The sequence below is a fragment of the Camelus ferus genome, chromosome 11 (genome assembly GCF_009834535.1).
Source record: "Camelus ferus isolate YT-003-E chromosome 11, BCGSAC_Cfer_1.0, whole genome shotgun sequence".
Classification (NCBI taxonomy): Eukaryota; Metazoa; Chordata; class Mammalia; order Artiodactyla; family Camelidae; genus Camelus; species Camelus ferus.
In genome coordinates this window covers 74,422,325-74,444,133 of record NC_045706.1, presented here as the reverse complement: position 1 = coordinate 74,444,133, position 21,809 = coordinate 74,422,325, and the positions used below count along the sequence as shown (strand labels likewise).

The following is a 21,809-nucleotide window of genomic DNA, read 5'->3' as shown; positions in this document are numbered from 1 at the left end:
CCCCTCTCCAGCCAGCCACTGGCCGGATTATTTCCACCTCTTCTCACTCCAGCGGGTCCTACTCAGTCATACTCAAACTCACGCCAGCGTGCAAAACTGTTCATTTGGTGCTCACTGCCTGCCATGTGCCTGGTCCTGTGCTGAAGGTTAGACAAGTCCCTGCCCTCAGTGATCTCAGCCCAGCACAAACACAGGGCCGTGTGCGAGGTGCTTAAAGCAGGAGCAAGAGCAAACCCTGGAAGTAGGGGAGAGATGACCTGTGAAGGTTGGCTTGGCTGGGAAAGCATCACAAAGGAGGACACAGACCTGGGGCATGGCAGGATTTGCCCCCACTGGAGAAGGGCTTCAGAGCCCTCTCCAGCATCTGAAACATTGGAAACAATTCGACAAAAGGATGACCTTTTAGAAACAAGCCTACTCAGGGAAGGATGGGTATGAGGTGCGTGTGGGAGTGGCGGCGGAGAGAGAGGGCTGGTCTCCCCGCCTGGCATGACTGCCGTTGGCACATCACCTCCCTGCACTTGTCTGCTTGTGCAGTTAGCAGCGAAGCAGAGTGCAGGGTCCTGAAGCACAGAAAGGTCATGTTCCGACAGCCTAGAGCAGTGGTCTCAGCTCCCACCCTGCAGTGACTGGTCAGGGAGCTAATCAAGCTGAGTGCTGGCTCCCACTCCCACCACAACTGAATATTCTGGTTTGTGTGGTCTGGGGGGGGTGGGGGGTCCAGGCACCAGCAATTTTAAACAGCATCCTGGGTTAATGTGCTGTGCATCTGGAGGTGAGTCACGGAAACAGAGCAGGTGGGGAACCAGGTCAGGGGAAGGGAGTGCTCCCGGCAGTGCTTCTCGGAGAGGCCCTTGGACTTCTAGGGCAGCACCAGGGCTCTGCCACACAGTAGGGGCGGGGGTGGGGGAGACAGAGGCAGCAGAAGGGGAGGGTCATTGTGAGCAGGGCTGCCAGCCTCGGTTTTGGGCACTGTCACCTAGGTAATTCTGCAATTACACAATTAAAAGTCCACCATAAATACATGTCATTGTTCATCGTGGGTATTCAAAGGTCTTTTTTTCTTTGACTGTTCTTGACATAGCTAATCTTTCTCCATCTCTGGGAGCTGGTCTTACAAAGACACCCTGTGACTGGTTATCTGTAAATCTGCCACCATGGCTTCCTGGAAGTTCCCAGCCACATAACTTGGACTCCCAGCCTTTCTTCTGCCCATCTGTGTACCGACGGGGAAGTCAGCAATGCCACGGAGATAATTCCAGAAAGACTTCAAGGCTAGGGATTCTCACTGACAAATCACCACCACCTCCAACTCCCAGCTTAAGAGGAAGGATGGTCTGTCTGTTGCTTAAGTACTGAATTATTAATCCAAAAGGGAAAAGAAATCCTGTCTCTTTCTCTGCTGATTCCATCTGAAATTTGAAAACGCCTCAGGCACGCAGTATATTAAGTGTTACAATGCAATATAGTCACTGCATAGGCTCCTGGGTATTTGAGAAAGTTCGTGGACATAGTTGGACGCCCCAATGCCTTCTTGGTAAATAACGCAAGAAACTGTGTGTCAACCTTGGTCAGCTTGGTAACAAGTTCCTACTTCTTAAAATACAAGTTTCTAACTTTGTATCATTTAGAGTTTTCTTTTCACTTCAGGGCTGTAGAGCACTCATCTCCAGCTTCTTATTTCACGAACACACAAGAGCCAGTAGGAACAGCGTGGGAAACAACAGCCAAGTGTAGCTTGGTGGTAAAGTGTGTGCCTTGTGTGCTTGAGGTCCTGGGTTCAATCCCTCATACCTCCGTTTTTAAAAAAACAAAAACATAAACATAAACCTCATTACCTTCTCCAATACACTCCCCCAAACGTGACAGAAATTTCAAGTGAGGAAAGTTTATGATTAAAGAAACTGGTTATTCTTTGAAATAATAAAAACAGGCATTCCTTTTCTTTTACAAATTAAGTTTAATCAGTAATTCAGCTTCAGAAATAAAAACTTCTAAAATGAGAGTATAAACATGTTTATTAAGTGTTTTTTTCAGAGCTTATTTCCTTTTTTCATTTATTAGCAAATAGTATTGATCCATTCTCTTGCCCGAATGTTGTAAAGAAACTAAAATTTTAGGTAGATGGACTACCTATGCCCATCCTGAAACCCCACAAATCCCCCTGGTGGCCTCAAAGGCAGAACAGCTTCCCGTTTTTCCCCTTAATGTTTATGGCTGGAATATAGCACCTGCTTGAAGTCAAATAAGGAGTCCGAGTTCACCTGAACACCACCCCGAAAGTGTCCGACACCGAACTCAAGGACTCGGATATTTCAGGAACTTGCAAACTACCAACTGCTTAACTAAACGAAGCAAAATTAAATGAAATTTATAAAGACTGAAAGTTCTAAATGGGCTAATGTAGTTAAAAGTATTCAGTTACCAGACAGTTATGAATGGAAAATACCACATTTCCAGCTATCGGTGGAAAGCTATAAAAATCTGAGGAGACAGGCTGTAGGTAATAGGCACGTTACTGCTTTTCTAGTAAAACTTTAATTGCTGTTTGCAATTCATTTCCTGATCATTCAGGACTCAGCTATAAAAAGAATTCCACTTTCTTCTCTACAAGCTGCCAACAAGATGGAAAAACTGGGCAGGGGTTGCGGGGTACAGCATATGGCTGCCCGAGCAGAAAAATGGGTGAACGCTGACAGCTCAGCATGCAGGCAGGTGCGCTTGGCGTCCTCTGCCGTGGGGCTTCCATGCGGACAGAGCCAGAGCTGGGACGTGCTAGGACCCACCATCCAGTCACATGGGAGCGCACCCCCAGTGCGACAGACGCATCTAGGAACTCCTGCTGCACAAACTGAATCCACCTCCAAGTATGTGAAGGTTCTGCAGTGAAAAAACTTACCTCTACTGCTGTAACCTAACTCCTCCTTACCAGACCCTGAAACTAAAGGCATAAAGGAGACCTGCCTGGGGAGCTGGACGGGGACCAGTTTCTGGTGTGTCCCCTTGTGTGAACTATTGCTACAGACATCTTCGGTCATCTCTGGAGAACCTAGCATACTGACAACCTCAGGAAAAAGCACAGAAACCTGGAATCAAGAAATAATCCTAAAACACTCATCTTGCCTAGCGATTCCATCTTTCTCTCTGGCAGTTAAACTGTCTTCCACGTTCCCTGAGGTCCCTACTTTGGAGGGTAAGTAAGGCATTGAAATCCACTCACTAGGCGACATAGTCCTAATAATGAAGAGCCGGCGGTAATCCCCACCGAACACTTTGTAAGTACTAGACGCCTTTCGGGTAGTCTGTTTCTATTCCCTGGAAGTTCCATCTCACAATATTAAATTCAGCTAACGAGGCAACAGTACCATTTACCTTCAATAGAGCTAATCTTTGGATAAGCAAGAAAGTGAAACACCGAGATCCCCGACATCCTCCCCTAGGGGTGATCATATAAGCAAATTAGATGCAAAGAATATTCTAAAAATATCAAACATTTGCTTTTTTTCCCTAGTCTTAAATCTGGACTGTTTGGGAATTTTCCTGTTTTGTGCTTTTGTTCTGTCCCTAGGCCCTCCTAATTCCATACTACTCAAGTAATCTGCTTTGTTTTATCAAAGAACCCAACAAAACCCCTGACATTTCATTGCATTTAGCTAAAAACTCAGAAATAAACCTATTTGTGAAGCACACCGTGTCATACACTGTAAAAACTTAACCCCAGCCAGATTAACACTGCTAGCAAAAACTGAACGGCAAAAAATTCTCTCTTAACTTAATGAAGCTTGTCAAAGTTTCCAAGAAACAAACCGTGACTTCAGCTTTTATTGCGTTCTGATGGGACCCATGGTTACAGAACTCAGCATCACAGGTCGCTCTCCCCGTAGAGGGCGGAGGAGAAGGCGGTGTAATCCAGGGCTCCGGGCACGCTGCCGGGGCCCGAGTAGGCGGGCATCCTCTTGATGCAGTACTGGGCCTGGTCCGGGGGCAGCTCGCGGCGCAGCTCCTCCGCCAGGATGTACGGCTGGAAGAGACACACAGGCATTCACAAAGTTGCAGAAAACGCTGGGACGTTATACTACGTGGTCTAAACACTTACACCTTGCTCACATTTGTTTAATTTTTAAAAGGGGCTAAAGGCGGGGAGTTGAATGGGGATAGTGCCAGACAACCAACAAAAGGCTGAGTTTCACTCGTGAGAGCTTCTGTGCAAGGTGGTTGGTCTTCGGGCCAGCAGGAATTTCACACACTTCAGAAAGAAATGCACAGCGGGCATGACCACCAGTATTTCCCTAACTGAGGCATGATGCAAGTGAAAATGCTCTGATCTAAACTTTGTACCAGAAAGATACAGGGATGGCCGGTTGACGTCATACGCTGATGAAAACAGGGGTATTTAACATTATCTGTGTATATGTGTGTGTATGATACGTGCTTTTAGCAAATGCAGTCATTTTCCTATGCAGTTTATTAAAAAGCTAGAAGCGTGTTGCCACTGGAGACAGCTTCTTTCTAAAGGAAACTACAACTAACATTGAATCTTTCTTTCTTTTTAACGTCAGTTGTCCACCAGGAAGTAGGATATTTCTGGTAAAATAGACTGGCTGGTAAGAGTCAAATAAAGAACAAATATCACGTTGTAATTTATAGTAGAGTTTTGTAAGGGGTTAGATGACCTGTGGTTTATTACCTCCTACATCAGTTGGACTTTCTCCCCTCCATCTCTTCTCTATGATAAAGGATTCATTGTAAAACAAATGTAATTATTTTAAAGACACTTTATCTTGTCGGGTAAGATTTTTTAAGGTAATAAACATGGCGGTGCTGATGTTTTAACATCCCAACTTCCTTTCCCTCTCAGCTAGAACACCAGATAAAAGAATCATATCCCAAACGGAATTTGTGCATACCGAGACGTTTCTGTTGTTTTTCTAACCAGATGTGAACATTCTAAACTTGCGGGGAAACTCCTTCTTAATTTCTAGGCTACAGGTGATGAAAATCTTTTCAGTTTTTAAAATGACTGAACAGCTGTATTTAACTTTGCTAACTTTGCTCCAAGGGCTGGGCACAAAGTCGGGGTCACTGATCCTTAAGAGAGGGTTCTCAGTTTTGTAACATCTGAATCGGTGTGGTTCCTTCTTTCAGAGTTGTAACTACCAACCCAGAATGTAAAGTTGTGCTGAACCAGTAAAACACACACAAAAACCTCTGCAAAATACACACTCTGGGTTCCCTCTGTAAACGGCCCCATGAGGACCAGGCACAGATGCAGGGATGGCACGTGTGTGTTCCGTCTGTCCTAGGCCCACCACAGCTAGACTTCCATGCTTTCTGAATTCAGCGCTGCTGCAGTACCACAGGCACCAGGATCAGAATGCCCATCATTTGCGTGGCTGTGTCTTTTTTATTAGCACAGCGCCCTGCACAAGCAGAAGAGCATGCGTCCACACGGACCTTGTCGGAAGCCAGGATGCGGAAGGAGGCGATGACCTGCTCAGCGGTGTCGGTGTCGGCCGTCTCCCTGGTCATGAAGTCGATGAAGGACTGGAAGGTGACGGTGCCCTGCCCGTTGGGGTCCACCAGGGTCATGATGCGGGCGAACTCAGCTTCACCCTGGCACCAGGTTGGAAAGGAGCATCGTTTACATCAGTGGACACCCCTCCCAGCAGAGCCATTCCCCCGTTTCTACCTGCTGGAGGGCAAGTTCCTTTCTACTTAAAACTTAACATCCCCTGCATTTCCCTCCCACTTCTGGAACAGATTCCTCTTGGCGGGTGACTTAAGCTTATCGCCACCAAGTGACTTTAAACACTGCTGTAGCATCAACATAGAAGCTCCCAAATTTTGTCAGAATTCCGTCCTCTCTCTGACCCGAGTTGCCTTCAGGACTTAAAGGTAATGATGGAGGAGGAATTCAAAAGGAGTCAAGCCTGTTCTCAGAGTACAACCGATTAGGGGGCACTGCTAAAGAGAAGGCAGGTCCAAAGAGGCTCTCGTGATGCTTCTGTGAAAGTCCTGAGTGGAACTGGAGCAGCCCGTGCCCAGCAGTACATCAACAGGTAATAGGGGTGGGGGCCCGCCCACACCCTCACAGCCCGTGGGGAGATTGAAGGTATCCTTAGCTCATTTATTACTAAAAACTTTTTACCTTCTAAAATACTCGAGGAAAAATCACTTTAAAAATCAGCAGGATACTAAAAGACATTGCAGTGTACACTTTAAATGGGCAAACTGTACGCTATGTGAATTATATCTCAATTAAACTGTTCTAAAAATCTTCAGGAAAGTTTATGTTCTCTTCCTTCACTATGAAGAAAAGCTGACATGGAAACAACCTAAATGTCCCTCAATAGATGTCTGGATAAAGAAGCTGTGGTATATTTATACAATGGAATACTACTCAGCCATAAAAAAGAATGAAATAATGCCATTTGCAGCAACGTGTATGGACCTGGAGATGATCATACTAAGTGAAGTAAGTTAGACAAAGAAAGCAAATATTATATAATATATATGTGGAATCTAAAAAATAAATACAAATGAACTTATTTACAAAACAGAAACAAGGGGGAGGGTATAGCTCAGTGGTAGAGCACGTGCTTAGTATGCACGAGGTCCTGGGTTCGATCTCCAGTACCCACATTAAAAATAAATAAATAAACCTAATTACCTCCCCTCCCTGCCAAAAAAAGCCAAAACAACATAAAAACAGAAACACTCATAGAAAACAAACTTATGGTTACCAAAGGGAAAGGGGGTGGGGGTGGGGATAAATTAGGAATTTCGGATTAGCAGACACTAGCTACTATATATAAAATAGAATAACAGCAAGGTCCTACTATATAGCACAGGGAATTACATTCTTATAATAGAGTTTAATGAAAAAGAAGATATATATATGTATAACTGAATCACTATGCTATACACCAGAAATTAACACAACATTATAAATCAACTAAACTTCAAGGAAAAAAAAAATCTGACCAATAATTGAATGAAAATGAATGTTCTGGCTGAGTGAAACTGTTGTTCTGTAGTAGCAGGCACACCTTCCAAAGTGTTACCCTGGACAACAGAGGTGACCCCGTCCCAGGTGTGCTGCCTGCGTTCTGTACGGCCGGCATTGCCTACGACGTAAAGCTAAGCTCACGTGTCACGTGTCACGTGTCAGTAGAACTTGGGCCTCTGTCTTACCAGGTCATAGCCCATGGAGATCAGGCAGGCTCTGAAATCCTCATGGTCCATCAGGCCATTCTTCCTCTGCGACAGGTACAGAGCAGAGAAATGGAGAATTAGAGGCACAGTGAACAGAAGCCAGGAAGAGAAGGGACACTCGGAGCTTGGCCAAAGAGTCCGTAAAGGTCACTGCTGACTTACAGGAAGGACAGCCCCAACATGGGGACGTTCCAAAATAATTTCTCAAAAAGGAGAAAGGGGGAAAGGAGGGCGAACAGTGGTCAAAAATGAAAGGAGACCACATGTTCAAGAAAGCAGGAGGAACTACCCAGGGCCACAGAGAACAGCCTCGTCCGGGGCTGCGTGCTGCCCCCGCCGCCGCTGGAACGCACTGCAGGTGCTCTGAGAAATCCTGACGCTCTAGCGTGGCCCCATGCAGTCCTCACTGGTAAGACACCCCCAAAGATGACCACGTTGCTACAACCCAAGCTGGAAAGTTACCCCACAGCCACTCCCAGGCCAGTGGACCTGGTGGAGAGGCCGCTCCATGCAGCAAACCCAGCCTCCCACGCAAACCCAGCCTCCCACACAAATCCAGTGAGGGTCTACCTGGAGCAGCATGCAGGAGGGCCCCAGGGGACCACAGCTGTCACGGCCAGAAAAGGCCAGGTCAGGACCAACTGACCCACATTCCACTGAAACACATGCCCACGCAGAGCCCTCGGTGTGACGGCAAGTGTGTGGCGGTGCTCAAGGTTTTCCTGCAGGTTTTGGGAGGACAGCTAAGGACCAAGCATCAGCATAAACTCAAAGGTAAGAAAACGCTTTTACTATTGGCCAAGCCAGTTATTCAACGGAGACTTTCAAACTTGGCAGGTTCTGGGCTGTCCTCCCCCTTTGGACTTTTGTTGCAAAAGACCGTCTCATTATCCTAGATTCAAGTAAATGTGGTTTCTCCCTCTGAGGTGGCCCAAAAGAGTGGGAGCTGCCCCCACATGAGCCCAGACGGACGTGTGTAGGAGCTCTGATCGGCAGGAGGAAAATGACTTGAATGTCAGTGAATGAAGGCAGCTCAGTGTTGCAGCGTGTTTCTGTGCAGTAAATGGTGCTGAAACCAGGCTAACTTTCATATCCAGCTCTGTGTGGAACTCTGTACTCATGCCTCAGCTCCCGGTCCAAAGTCTGCTTTCTGAAGTCTTTTATAGGCCTGAACATGGCTGGCCTCGCCCAGAGGCATCTTAAGAACCATTTAACAAATGTTTGTAAATCGAAAATAGGGTCGCGAACAAAGTAATGGAATATACTTTTTTAGTGATCGTTAACCAGTGGACTGTGGCCTAAAGAGTCACTTTTAACTGGATAGTAAGGAACTAGGGGTCTTCTTGTGAGGAACTGCTTTTACTCAACAGTATTGAAACCAAAGTACTAGCTAATATTCTAAGAGAAGCACTTAACTTTTCATGTGCCTTTACCGTGAAAATGATCACCGTTTTGCTGGAGCATCTTCCTTAAAACATTTCATGAGTCAATTTTGTTCATTAAAAAAGAAAAGTTACTTTTATATCTCAAAAGAGTAGGTTAATTTTCATCAGGTACTTCACTAAATAGTTAATCAGGAGAGGTACACTAGAGCTTTGTGTTCAAGTATTTGGAAAAATGACCTAAACCGCGTCTTCTTAAGAACACGCCTTCACGTGGAGCCAGCCTCGCTTTGCTGCCAGCTGTGAACTGTAGGCGGTCACGATGTGATCTGGACTCGGTGTCACCCCGAGGACATCAGAGCCCAGCACACCTCACCCCGGTGGCTGTTGTCCTGTGGCATAAATCAGCCTGTTTCCCTGTAACCTTTACAGACATGAAGACTCCAATAACAGCCCGAGTATTATCTCAAATGCACGTCTGGCGTCCCCAGCATGGCCCCTCACACAGCGGCGGGAGCGAGGCACCCACCCTGTCGAAGTGGTTGAAGGAGGCCCGGAACTCGTTCATCTGCTCCTGGGTGATGCCCTTGGCGTCTCGCGTCAGGATCTGGGTCTCCACCTCGTTGATGGTCCTGGCGATGGTGGTCAGCAGCAGCTCCCACCCCACGCGGATGTGCTGCCGGGGAGACAGGAAGTGGTCAGCTCCCGGCTCTCCCAGCACATCAGTCTCGCCCCCTCGCTTCCGCCACGGGGGAGTCGGCCCAAGGGGAGACGCGCAGGCCTTCCCTGTGCTGCCCTTCCTCTGCGTTTCCTCGTTTTGTGAGATTCTGTGATGGGAAGTTCTCAGAAGTGAAACCAGGGATCTAAGAGCGGCAACTGGCACTTTGCAGGTCAAGTGTACAGCGTGTAGTCTGTCACTAGGGACACCTTTCCATCGACCACGTGGCAGGCTGGGCCCTGGATTATACCCACGGGCTCCCAGAAAGGCCGAACTGACAGAAATGCCACAGCCCAACTCCTGGTAGCCTCTCCGCGCAGCAGAAAGCTCACTGTTGTGACTGTGACGACGACATTGAGGAGGATGGGGATGACTTACAGGGGCTCGAGACAGGTCACAGAGCCTTTTCACACACAGGGACAGGAGAGGCCTAGTGGCCCCTCACGCTGATGCTGGGAGAATGAAGCCGCAACAGACAGACGCTGGGAGGAGGGCACCACCAGAAGCGAGGGCGGCCCCGGCCCGCCCGCAGCCGTACCTCCATGGTGTAGTTGGTGTGCTTGTTGTCGAAGACCAGGGCCTCCTGGATGAGCTGGTGGTCGCCCTCCAGCTTGTCGATGTTGCTCTTGTAGTTAATGATGTTGTGCTCGTACTGCTTCAGCTGGTTCATCTGGTCCTCCAGGGCGCCCGTGATCTGGATGGAGCTGCGGGCGATCTCCTGCGAGGCAAGGACGGGGCGTGAGCCGGCCACAGGGAGCTCCTCCCCGGCCCCCCACCTCCAGCCCCACGCCTGCCCCCGTCGGGCAGCAGCCAGAGCCGCTGGACTTCCCAGAGGATGCAGGAATCGGGGCGGGACCACAGCGCGAAACAAGCTGTGGTTCTACTCCTCCCAGAGAACCAAGCTCCACGAAAGTAAAGCCAGAGAGGTGAGAAGGGAGGCACTGGCCTTCCTCAGGGTGGGAGCCTCCCTGGTCGCTGGGTTGGGGGTGGGGGAGCTGCCTCTCCTGGAGGACAGGGGAGGCCCCGCATGCACGCAGCGGCGGGACAGATCCCAGGCTGCTCTGTGCTGCATCGCCGGTCCAAAGAAATCCCCGTGTTCTTAGACGCTCCCCGCTTTAAGAAAGACGCTCACAGAGGGAAGGCGCAGCTCAGGGTTAGAGTAGGTGCTTAGTGTGCAGGAGGCCCTGGGTTCAATTAAATAAATAACCTCCATTAAATAATAATAAAATAGACTTAATTACCTACCCGCCAAAAACAAACAAACAAAAGGTAACATTTTATCACCAAAAAGGAGGTTCAGGGGAAAATGTAAGTAGGCCAATAAATGCCTCTTGGCTGTGCTTGGCGATAAACTGAACCCAGAAATCAGTGACATCCGAAGATTACTCTTCCTTAACGGTTCTGAGAACGCGAAGTATTTGTGACTCTTCACACATTTTCTGGAGAGATGGGCGGATGGTTAAAAATCCAGGTCGTGCAGAGAGAGGCTAAGCACTGAGAAGGAGCCCCCTCCCCCTTTTTAATGACAGAATGACGGACGGAAGCAAGAACAGCCTTGTCTGTCCTTAGCGCACGTGCGCCCGCGCTCGGCACTAACGTTCCTGGGCTCACGGGCTGCGGGAGGCCAGGTGGCTGCCACACACCCTCCGAAGGGCACCGACTCACCTCCATCTTGTTCTGGATCCAGGGCCCGATGGCATTGGCCTGGGCGGCGAACTGGCGCCGCAGACGCTCGTTGGTGTGCTGGCGGGCCAGCTCCTCCTGCAGCGACTGATCCCGGATGGGCACGAGCTGCTTCACCTGACAGGGTGCAAGGGCCACACGTCAGAGCCGGCTGGTCCCAGAGGGGTGCCCTGACCTGCGGTGATAGTCCCAGGGGCGGAGAGGGGAGGGGAGTGGGAGCCCCTACTGTAGGGCCTAAAGGGAGAGCACGGTCCAGCCCTGACTGTCGCCCGGTGCCACTCGCGCCTGCTGAAAGTCTGGGTGTGTCTGCACGAGGCACACTGACCACTCCCCGGCCAGGGGCTCTGGGCCTGCAGCACTGAGCCCACGGGGGCTGCGTCCATCTCTGTTTTCACCACCTCTAACGGAAAGTTAGCATTTCCTTCAATTATGAGCCTGGGCAGCAAATCCACCTGTGACTTTATCACAGTAGACGTCACAGACAGTCTCATATAACATCAGTTATCACCTGCCTCCCAAAATACCGTGTATGCTCATCACCGCTCAGAACTACTAGACATGCTGTTGGATCTTGGTTGGGGAGGGTATAGCTCAGCGGTAGAGTGCGTGCTTAGCATGCGCAAGGTCCTGGGTTCAATCCCCAGTCCCTCCATTTAAAAAAATAATAATAAAATGTGTCAGTAAAGAAGCACATACATTACTGTATCCCACCTTTGAAAAAAATATATTTTATAACTATTTTTAATATAATTTTGATTTGTAACCTTAAGTATTTTTTATGAATTTACACATCATTATCAGAAGGGATCCACAGGCTTCCCGAGACTGCCAAAGGGATCCACGACACACAGAGTTGAGAGCTTAACTGCTAGGTCCATGCATGAACTCACTCCTGTGTGACGCTGGACCACCCTATATGTATCTTCTCCATTTCATCCGTACGTACACGTGTGAATGTGACTTACATTTTCATGCCATGCCTCAGTTCTCTTTGAATCCACAGACAAAAGAGCTATTTCAGAAGTCTTGTGTGTGTCTTCTGCAAAACTGCTGCTAAAGACACTGTTATTCACTGTCCCTTTTACAAAAATCCCTCTGGCAAAGTTGCTTTGTAACTTAGTGATGGTAGAAAAGTTTATCTCACTTAAGGAACGACATTATTTCCCTTTTTTTTTCAAGGAAACTGCTCGGCTCAACATGTTTCCCTCTGGCTGTCAGAAGACCGGAGCTAATTTTAAGCTCAAATACAATAATTAACTACTGTCTCTCTCGAGATGAACACTCTCTTTCCCATACTTGTTTTTTTCCACCTCTTTTGCATCGTTTATAACGTAACAACCGTTGCGTGTGTGTTTTTATAGCAGGTCACCTCAGATCCACATGGTGGACTTACTCCTTAAAGACTCATAGCCACCTACTGAGATGGCACGCTGCAACTGAAACCATGAAAATAAACTGAAGACTGAGACAAGAAGGCTCAAACGATCCCATTTTCACTATAATTAAGTCTGTAGACAGTTTCCCAAAATGTAAGAGGCAGCAAGTTAGCAGGAGGTGCTTTAGTTTCCCAGCTGAGCGTTGTCTAAGTGATTCTTCCACACTTAAAACTCACACACTTGGGACACGTCTAGCCCACTTTCTAAACATTCTTTAATGACGTCCTAGCAGCAGACTGATTCCACATTTCCAGTTGGGGTTTTAAAAATAGTTTGCCTTATGGGATTAGTATCATAACCTGCGCTGAGTCTGCCAACACTGGCAAGGGTTTCCTGAAGGAGAATCCTTTCTGCTTTCTTTCCTAACGAAACACAGAAGCTGCTGAACGGTATTTAAGAGAACAACCTACTTCATCTGATAAAAACAAGACAATAGGCCCCCAAACAGAGTCACTTATGCTAAGCCCCGCACCGCCAGGCTGAGACTTGACTTAATTAATTTCCACTCTCCCAGAAATGGAATCTTAAACCAGTGGGCCAGGACCTGCCTGGTGAGCACTACTGAGGACGTCTGCCCAAGAGGCCCCTACCGTCCCCGGAAGCAAAGTAACTTTGCCATAACCAGCCCAATGTTTTTTCCCCACTGTAACTTCCTTTTTCCCCTTCCTATAACTTCTGCCTATAAAAGTCTTTCATTGTGTCCTGCTCCTCAGAGCCCCTTTCTATCTGCTAGATTGGAGGCAGCCTGATTCGAGTTGCTTTTTGTTCAAGTAAACAGTTAAAATTTTTAATGTGCTTCGGTTTAGCTTCTAAACACTCCTGTCAAATTCGGGGTGAGTGGGAACCCTGGTCACGACGCAGCATCAGGTGGTCTGCAGCCCCCTTGGGGCGCACCCCGGCTTCAGGAGCGCCCGCCCCACCCTCCGCCGCCCACCTTGTCCCACTTGGCCCGGAGCTCGTCCATGGTGACAGTGCTGTAGGGGTTGCTGGAGCTGATCCTGATGCTGTAGCTCTGGATCACCTTCTCCACCTCGTTCTGGATGGCCATGATGGACTGCCGCTCCCCGTCCGCCTCCGGCAGCGTGGCCTTGAACTGCTCATGCGCAGTAATCAAGCTCTAACCGGGACAGAGTGGAGAAAACCTGGCTCAGCTCGGTGTGAATTTTGCAGGCTTGCCGCTCCCTCCCGCATCTGTGTAAGTGACTTTACCACTGCGGGTGTCTCTGGTGGGAAACATCCTGGATGGCTCAGAAAAGCTACTCGGTACACAAAAGTCCAGGTCCCGAAAAACGGAGAAAAGAGGGGGAGGGTGCAGCTCAGGGGTAGAGGGTGTGCTTGGCGTGCATGAGGTCCTGGGTTCAATCGCCAGTGCCTCCATTAAATAAATGAATGAATGAATGGATGAATAAACAAACCAACCAACCTAATTACCTACCCCCTCTGGGGGAGGGGAGAGAAAAAAATGTTTACAAAAAAAAATTTAAGATGATGATGACCAGTTGGTGGCTATGAATCCCAACTCCTCAACAAGTAACTGTCTTCTTTTTAAAAAAAAAAAAATCACATTTGCTTTCATTGTTTTGCTCAACTGACATAGAAAACAACTTAGCTGCCCTTTCTGACAACCAGGTCTACCTTTGTAGTCCAACAAAAGAACCTAACATTTGCTGCCTTGGGACCTAAAGACCACTCAGGCGTACACCCTTCCTCCTCCAAAAGAAAAGTCCAGGAAACCAGCCCCCTCCCCTAAGGCTTTATAAAACCTCCACTTAACAACCTTACGGGGTGGGGAGGGTAGAGTTCAGTGGCAACGTGTGTGCATAACATGCATAATAAGGTCCTGGGTTCGATCCCCAGTACCTCCATCAAAGATAAATAAATAAAACCTCATTACCTACCCCCCCAATTTTTTAAATAAAAAAAAAGCTAATTACCTCCCCCCAAAAAACTTTTTTTTAATTAAAAAAAAAACCAACCCTACCCGTTGGCCTTAACCTGTAAGCCAGCAGCCCTTAAGCTCAGCTCATAAGTGCTGACCACCTTCCAGTGCGAGGCTAATGCTGCCAGCACACCTTTCCCTGAACGAACTAGTTTGTGCCTCAGGTATGGCTTCCAGTAGAGGTCTCCCTTATTCCAAAAACAAGCGATTTTAGGTTGCTAACCTGTGCTGAAGAGTGCATGCAAGGAACACCCCCACAGCCTCTCTCAGAAGGCGAAGCCAGCGCTTAGCAAGGCGCTGCCTTTCCCCTCACCCCCAGGGGCAAGCCCTCCCAGACTGCTCCTTGGCAGGAAGATGTGGGTCCAGTCCCAACCGTCAGGATTTCCTTTCTACCTGAGTTCTTTTTGACGACCTCTCTATTTCACAGAAAAAAGAAGCTAGAAGTGTTTTCTCTTCATGTTCTGCTACACATCAAATTCACCGTAAAGTGGTCTCTAAATAAACTGCCTCCTCCCTATCATGATCCCTCGGAAGTCTTATTTACAGCTTTGAGGCTCCAGAAGAAATCAAAAGCAGAACATCTGGGGCTGTGGGAGGCAGAAGGTACTGATTCGTGATTTCTTATGACCTGGCAAAACTCTATAGCTCTTAATGAATAGGAATATGCAAACACTTGCGAAGCAGTCAGCTCAGAAGCCAGGAAGCTCCTCTCTCCTTGGGAGTAACTCCGTGAGCCTGCGTGTGCACTCTGTCCATGAGTCCACACTGTTTCACCAGGAGCTTTTACACAGCCTCTCCGTTATCTGACTGATGCTAATTTAGCTGCAGCAAAGAGTCATCTACGTGCTTTTAAGCTAAAAGTCAAAGGGTAACTTGCGCTTTCAAGCCGTATTTTTCTTAGTGGGAAAAAAATAAAGAAAAAGGAAAACAACAAAACAAAAAGAGAACTCTAAGTTTTTAAAATTACGATTGAAGGCGGGAGGGCACAGCTCAGAGGCAGAGCATGTGCTAAGCATGCATGAGGTCCTGGGTTCAATCTCCAGTACCTCCATTTAAATCAATCAATCAAACAATCAATCAACCTAATTACTTCCCTCCAAAAAAAAAATAACAGAAAGTTACAATTCATTCCCAGTAAAGTGGGAGCACGGAGTGGGGTCCAGGTACCTGGATCTCCTCGATGCTGTGCACGATGAACATGTCCTGCAGGTCCTCCATGGCCCCTTCCATCCAGTTGTTGAAAGGAGCAGCTCTCTTGGCAAACTCCAGGTGAAGCTGATCGATGGTTTCCAGCAACTTCTCAGTTCTCTGAAGATGAATTAAAATAGAAGCAAGCGTTACCGCAGATTAACTGACCATTCTCTGGAAGTGTAAGGCTGCATTCCAGAGCAGGAAACGAGCAGCCGGCATTTGCTCATCATCAGCCTGTGACTGCAAGAGACTAGCCGATGTTCCAGTGACTGGGTGAGCCCTGCAGGTCTCCAGAGTGCCTCTGAATCAGAGCTGGATTTAGTAACGTCCAGAGTCACACTCAGAATACTCTACTACAGGCTACTTTTTTGAACACTGAGAACCCACATAGTAACTTCCTTCGGCTAAAGCAGTACTTTATAAGCTGGAGGACCTGATTCCCTAATCATATCACAACGCAAAACCCAAGGTATCAGCCTCATTTTATAATCCACGGCGTGCCTTTCCCAAAAGTCACCTACCTAGAGAAGACAGAGGAACTACCGTGTAATGTTCTCAAATCCTCACTCACGATCTAACACAGAGATCCTCTGTGTCATTCTGGGCACGTGAAAGCTCGAGGCCCCGAACCGAGAGGGACACCATGCTTTTCTCCTACGGCAGGTGGCGGGAGGCAGGCGGGAAAGCATCGGGATCTAGGGGTCTTCAGAATTAGATTTGGTTTTTCCTCCGGCTCTAAGTATCTGAGCTCTCTGGTCTGTGCCTGGCCCTTCCTTTCTCTCGACGACGTTTTTCTTTAGGCGAATATGCTAACAGCTGGTTGGCATCCAGGAGGCAGCAGAGTGAAAAGACTCAGAACATCGCTACCTGCTTCCTCCCTTCGCATCGCCTGAGTCTTCCACGGTGAGAGACAACTAGGTTCAGCTAAAAACCAGCCACATCCTGCTGTTTATCCAAGTCTTACACCTGAATGAGGCCAAACCCAACCTGATTCTGTTCCACGTCCATTTCTCCTGACCTCGACGCGACTCACCGTTTTCCCTTTGCACATCTCAGCCTCAGTTCCTCCCGATTTCCTGACCCAGCCGTGGCTCTATCCCCTCTCATATAAGGCCTTCTGGAAATTCACTGTGAGGACTACTTAATACAAAGTGGGTTTATACCATAATCTCATTACTCCTGGATTTCGGGGGTTTTTTTTAATTAAAAAGTACACGTCAGTGCCATATGAATGGGGGAGTGGGTACAGCTCAGTGGTAGAGTGCGTGCTTAGCATGCACGAGGTCCTGGGTTCAATCCCCAGCACCTCCATGAAATAAATAAAGAATAAAGCTAATTACCGCTCCCCCCTCAAAAGAAAAGAAAACAACTTCCGTGTGGATAAATCACAGTGTAAAACCGCCAGCTTCCCCTCCTCCTCCTGCTTTTCACGCTATCTGTGGGAGACCCCTTCACTAGACAGTCCATTTTGTGTTACACACATAAGGCCACAGAAAAACAAAGTTAGTAACATTGACTTAAAGAGCCTCCATCAGAAGGTTTCCCGCCCACCGTCTTGGAGACGCACCTCCAGGGCCTCTCTCCTCTTCTGGGTGAGGGTCCCCAGCCGGTCCCACTGGTCGCAGATTTTCTGGCAGCGATCGTTGATGTTCACGGCATCGTGATAGTCCAACTCACTGTCAGAGGGGAAAGAAAGAGTCACTTTCCCAGATGACGGGAAGAAAAGTGGACCTGCGCTCAGATTAAACAGACAATCGTTTTGAAAGATCTGACTGGGAACGAGCAGGGCATTTCGGGATTCTGTTCATCGTCACCATCGCAACGGTGATCACTGTCCTCTGATCGATCATGAGAAGGGTTAGTAAAAGTCTGTCAGGCCAAGAGACTTCTAAACACAGAGGAACGCTGTCTCCCCAACGCCTCAGATGAACTTTATTCTCCCTTCGTTTTCTTGGCCAGGCCCCTGGGAGCATTATTTTTAAGTGGTGATGTACCTGTAAGTGAAACCAGGCGTCTGACCTGGAGGACAGTCCTGGGGGCCATGCTGAAGCCACAGTGACCAGAACATCAAGTGAGTCACGGGGGAGGCCGGTATCAGCTTGCACCCCATTGTGTCCTTGGCTCCTCTCAGAGGGCACTGGGTTGCTGGACGGGGCGCCGCGGCCAGGAGGGGCGCTGGGTCTCCCGCTAGCACCCGAGGGGCTTCTGAAGCCTGGCAGACCGGAGCCCTTACCCTCCAGACAAAGAGGCTGTGACTTGTCTTGTGCACCCGGCTGACAGGGGACAGAATTTCTCACTTGGCAGTCCCTCTGCACCAGGCCTGTCTGCACATCCCGATGGGGCCTTTGGGAGTGAAGTCCTCTATGCTTACTGTTCCAGCAGATCCTCAACTAGAAGGTTAACCCAGGGGGTAAAAAGTCTGACTCATGGGCAAAGTTTAACCGCCCTTTTAGTTAAGATGAAAGCAAGACTCAGGGATGTATAAAGACATCTTCAGGAGACTTCTCCTTCCAAAACAGTCCAAGGTGAGGCAACTTTCAAGAAGTTCCTTTCCATCCTACCCAGTCCATGTCCCTAAAGCCTGAGTTTATTTCTCTTTCGACTCCAAGGCAACAGCTGTCTATTACTCGGGCCTTCTTTTTCTCTTGAATAATGTTAACTCGTCCTTATTGAACGTTCCTGTGTCTGTTACTGAATCCAGGAGAGGCACAGGGCCGTGATCCGAGGGTCTTTTCAGGGGGTAAGAGGCTCTCCGTCACTAACCAGGTCCCGTCCAGCCTTTCAGAACAGTTTTCTACACACACACACCCCTCACTATAAGATTCTGTGATTATTATTATGACCAAAACACCAAACCAACCAAAACACACCAGCAGTTTGCACAGCCTTGAATGCAAAGTGAAAAGGCTGTGGCTCTTCAAAATGCAACTGTCATTAAAGAGCGGAAAGACTTCAGACACAGACCCAGGGACCCTCCCGCTGACCCACAACGGAGACCTCAGGGCATCTCTCCATGGTTTCTCGAGGGCGCACATCTCTCCCTCGTCCCCCTAACTCAGACACGTCACAGCTCTACACACACCCGCTTTCAGGGAGATCGGGTTTGCCTAACTGTGCATATAATTTTTTTTGTACTTCTGCACAAACACTGATTTGTTATTTCAGAAAAGGGAAAAAGGGATTAATAATAAAAGTAAGATGCATACAGGTTTAAATTCTGTATATGGTTCCTCTTTTGGCTATGAGAAGAAATAAGCATTGGGGTTTCCCAGGAGTAATAATTATATAAAATTATTACTTAAATTTTATGGACAGCACTTAAAGCCGCTCCAAGTTACCGCGGGAGCTACGATAGAGCTACTAAATCGCCTGAGTTCCTTTTCATGCCCTTACTTTGCTTGTGAGTAATTCGTCACGAGCAGGCAAACACCTGACACTCAAGAAGCAGAAGTGAGAAGGCCACGCGGACAGGGAAGGAACCGGGTACAGAGACCACAGAGAACTAGGAACTTATAAACTGGGCAAGGCTAAGTAAGAGCCTCTTAACAAGTTTCCTCTCGTCAAAAATGAGGAACACAGGAGTTTTAAAAGGTAACATCTCAAAATAAACATTATGGCTGGTTTTCTTCGAGTCGTTGTGTGACAGGCTCTACGCCTGTGCAGATGTGCCAGTGCTTATGATGAGGGCATAAAGGAGGAGGGCATGACAATCGGCATTTACCAAAAGGAAGCGACGGTCTTAAAAAAAAAAAAAAAATAAGGATAAAAAGGCACAGGAACTCTGCAGGGAGGCCCCTCTCCCCAGGGGCGGCCACAGCCAGCGGCAGCACCTGGACCTGCCGGGACCGGCAACGTCCTCTTGGGCTTAAACCAGCCTGGGGTCAAGCTCATGCCAGCGCCTCCCATAAAATAAAGAGCAGGAAAGTGAAACAGCACTTTTGATGATAACGGAAGTGGGGTTGAAATGTGTCTTCAAGAGAGGGGTCTTGGTTTCGGCTTCTGGCCGGCAGCCTGGTCCCATCTCCCACCCCAGGCCTGGGTGCGGCCACCTCTCCTGCCCTCTGGCCGATTTCTCATCGTCCCGGAAACGGAGCTGCCGTGCTGGGGCTGGGATGCTCTGGACAAGGGTCCAGCCACAACCCAAGGCCCAACGTGGAAGCAGGCCACATTCCACCCCAGGGCCCTCTGGCTGGGCTCTAAATTTAGGACCGGGGAGGACAGGGAGCCCCTCTTGCCACCCCTCCCGGAGCCCTGGCTCAGCCCCAGGGCTGCACCTCGGCTGGCCGCACATACTTGAGCTCCTGCGCGATGGCCGCGATCTGCTCCACACGGTCCTGGTGCGCCGCCAGGTCGCTCTCGAACGCCTCGTGTTTCCGCAGCAGAGCCCGGACCTCGGTCAGGGACGCCGACTCGTAATCCTTCTGCAGCAAGATCTGCTCTTTGCCTGCAAAAGTGGTGGCGGGAGAGTGTGAGTGCCCGCTCCCCCATCAGCCTCTCCGCGCCCGCCAAGTCCCTGGGGACCTCGAAGACGCCTAAGGACCAAGAGGAGGGGAGAGGAGGATGGGTGGCAGGGGCTGCACTTCGCCTGGGGTGCCGGCTGCCCCCCTGCTGATGTGACCCCGATCCCTCTGGGTTCTGAAAGCGCATGTCTACACATACAGGGCGAAAGCAGGCTGATGAGCACATTCTAAATAAGCCTGAGAAACATGTGTCTCACCTTCCTGTGTGATGCTGTTAGTAATTACTAGCTCACAGGAATCACCTGCGATTATTAGATAAAACACGTGTACTCTGTTTGCCCGAGGAGTCACCCTTTCTCCCAATTCTCTTTGTTTGAAAGCTTTTTTTCCCTGCGGTTAAGTGCAGCCTGTGGGAGCTTTTCCCCCCTAATAATATAAGAAATTTTCCCCTCTGAACCTCCACCTATTTCCCCTTAAATGTTTCTTAAATCAAGCAACTGCTGTGGTTCTCACTGGGCCCATGTTTATTCCCTGGTGATGACCCTTAAGAATTTAATTCTATAAAGCTAGAAGTGCAAAGCAAGTGCTCACGTATGTAATGATGACAACACAGCTCTTCCTTTGTGCCAGGTACCAATACAAATGCTTTATAAACATGAACCCATTAAACCTTCATCAAAACGCTGTGAGATAGGTGTGGCTGTCGCTCCACTTTGAAGGGGACCCTGAGGCCCCGAGGGGTTAGAACGTGTCCACGGCACACAGCTGGGACGTGCCAGAGCTGGACGCCGGCCTGTCCAGCTGCACGTCTGTGCCTGTGACCCTCTTGCTGTGGGACAGCAACTATCAAGCAGCAAGAGGAACCCACAGGACGGGGGAACCTCCCTGGCCTTCCTCAAAATAGATTTCCACGTGATGAGGAGAAGGTTCTGTGCTTCTAAGCTCAGCAGACAGCAGACAGCCAAAAACGTATTACGACCATGGTAACAAGCTTGTCTGCAAGGCCTGAAAGGAGATGGAGCTCATGAAATAAAGGCGTTAAGACTACGGAAAACAGTATCTCACATCCGTCCTTCCCAAGCAGATCTTCTTTTTGTTCCTTTGGGGAGGGTAATTAAGATTTCCTTATGGATTTGTTAATGGAGGTGCTGGGGATCGAACCCAGGACCTCGTGCATGCTAAGTACACACCCTGCCAATGAGCTGTGCCCTCCCCCAACAAGCAGATTCTCTTAAGTGGGAAATTATGTTGCTTTGTGGCGTTTAATAAATATTCTATTGGCAGAAGCTAGTGTCAGCAGATGGGGTAGTGGGCGGGTCACAGGTGCCTGGGAGGGTGCTCACCACACACCGCGGCTCTGTCCGCAGCACAGCTCGGATCTTCTGAGAGCCCCTCCGCATCTCGCCAACTCACCGTAAGCCCAGGTCTCGTGCGTGGACGCCTTCTGCCTGAACTTCTCTGCCAGGTGCTCCACACGCTCCAGCCTCCGAATCTCATTCAGCAGCCACTCCTCGTAACCCTTCTCTGCCTGTTCCAGCCTCTGCCAGGCGCCCGCGATGTCCTGAGACGGGGGAGGGCAGGGGAAGGGCACTGTCACGCTCTGGCCTCCGGGCCTGCTCTACAGATCTCCTCCAGGACGTCTGACAGCACTGCCCTTTGTGCTTTCTGGTCCTTCCCTTGCCCCCTGAGCCCCTCACCTGCCCCAAATGACCAGCCAACTGTTTGGTTCCTAAACGTCTTCATGTTCACCAGGCCCTTTGAAAACAAATAGTCATTCTCATCAGC

The 21,809-nt window shown here is 48.9% G+C and overlaps 1 protein-coding gene and 1 non-coding gene across 2 annotated transcripts in view; one reads left to right on the top strand and one right to left on the bottom strand.

Moving 5' to 3' along the window:
* Positions 1-1,940: 1,940 nt before the first annotated feature.
* Positions 1,941-21,809, bottom strand: part of ACTN2 (actinin alpha 2) — a 64,386-nt gene continuing 44,517 nt past the window's right edge. Inside the window, exons 11-21 of the mRNA XM_032491921.1 lie at positions 21,438-21,585; positions 19,858-20,008; positions 17,132-17,240; positions 15,541-15,681; positions 13,369-13,551; positions 10,981-11,115; positions 9,854-10,033; positions 9,127-9,273; positions 7,195-7,260; positions 5,455-5,613; positions 1,941-4,021 (exon numbers count right to left, since the gene is read on the bottom strand). Coding sequence (XP_032347812.1) covers positions 3,863-4,021; positions 5,455-5,613; positions 7,195-7,260; positions 9,127-9,273; positions 9,854-10,033; positions 10,981-11,115; positions 13,369-13,551; positions 15,541-15,681; positions 17,132-17,240; positions 19,858-20,008; positions 21,438-21,585 — 1,578 coding nt within the window. The 3' untranslated portion in view covers positions 1,941-3,862. The remainder of the gene's footprint in view (positions 4,022-5,454; positions 5,614-7,194; positions 7,261-9,126; positions 9,274-9,853; positions 10,034-10,980; positions 11,116-13,368; positions 13,552-15,540; positions 15,682-17,131; positions 17,241-19,857; positions 20,009-21,437; positions 21,586-21,809) is intronic.
* On the top strand, positions 6,571-6,642 carry TRNAT-AGU. Its single transcript has one exon. It is a non-coding gene; the product is annotated as a tRNA-Thr (tRNA).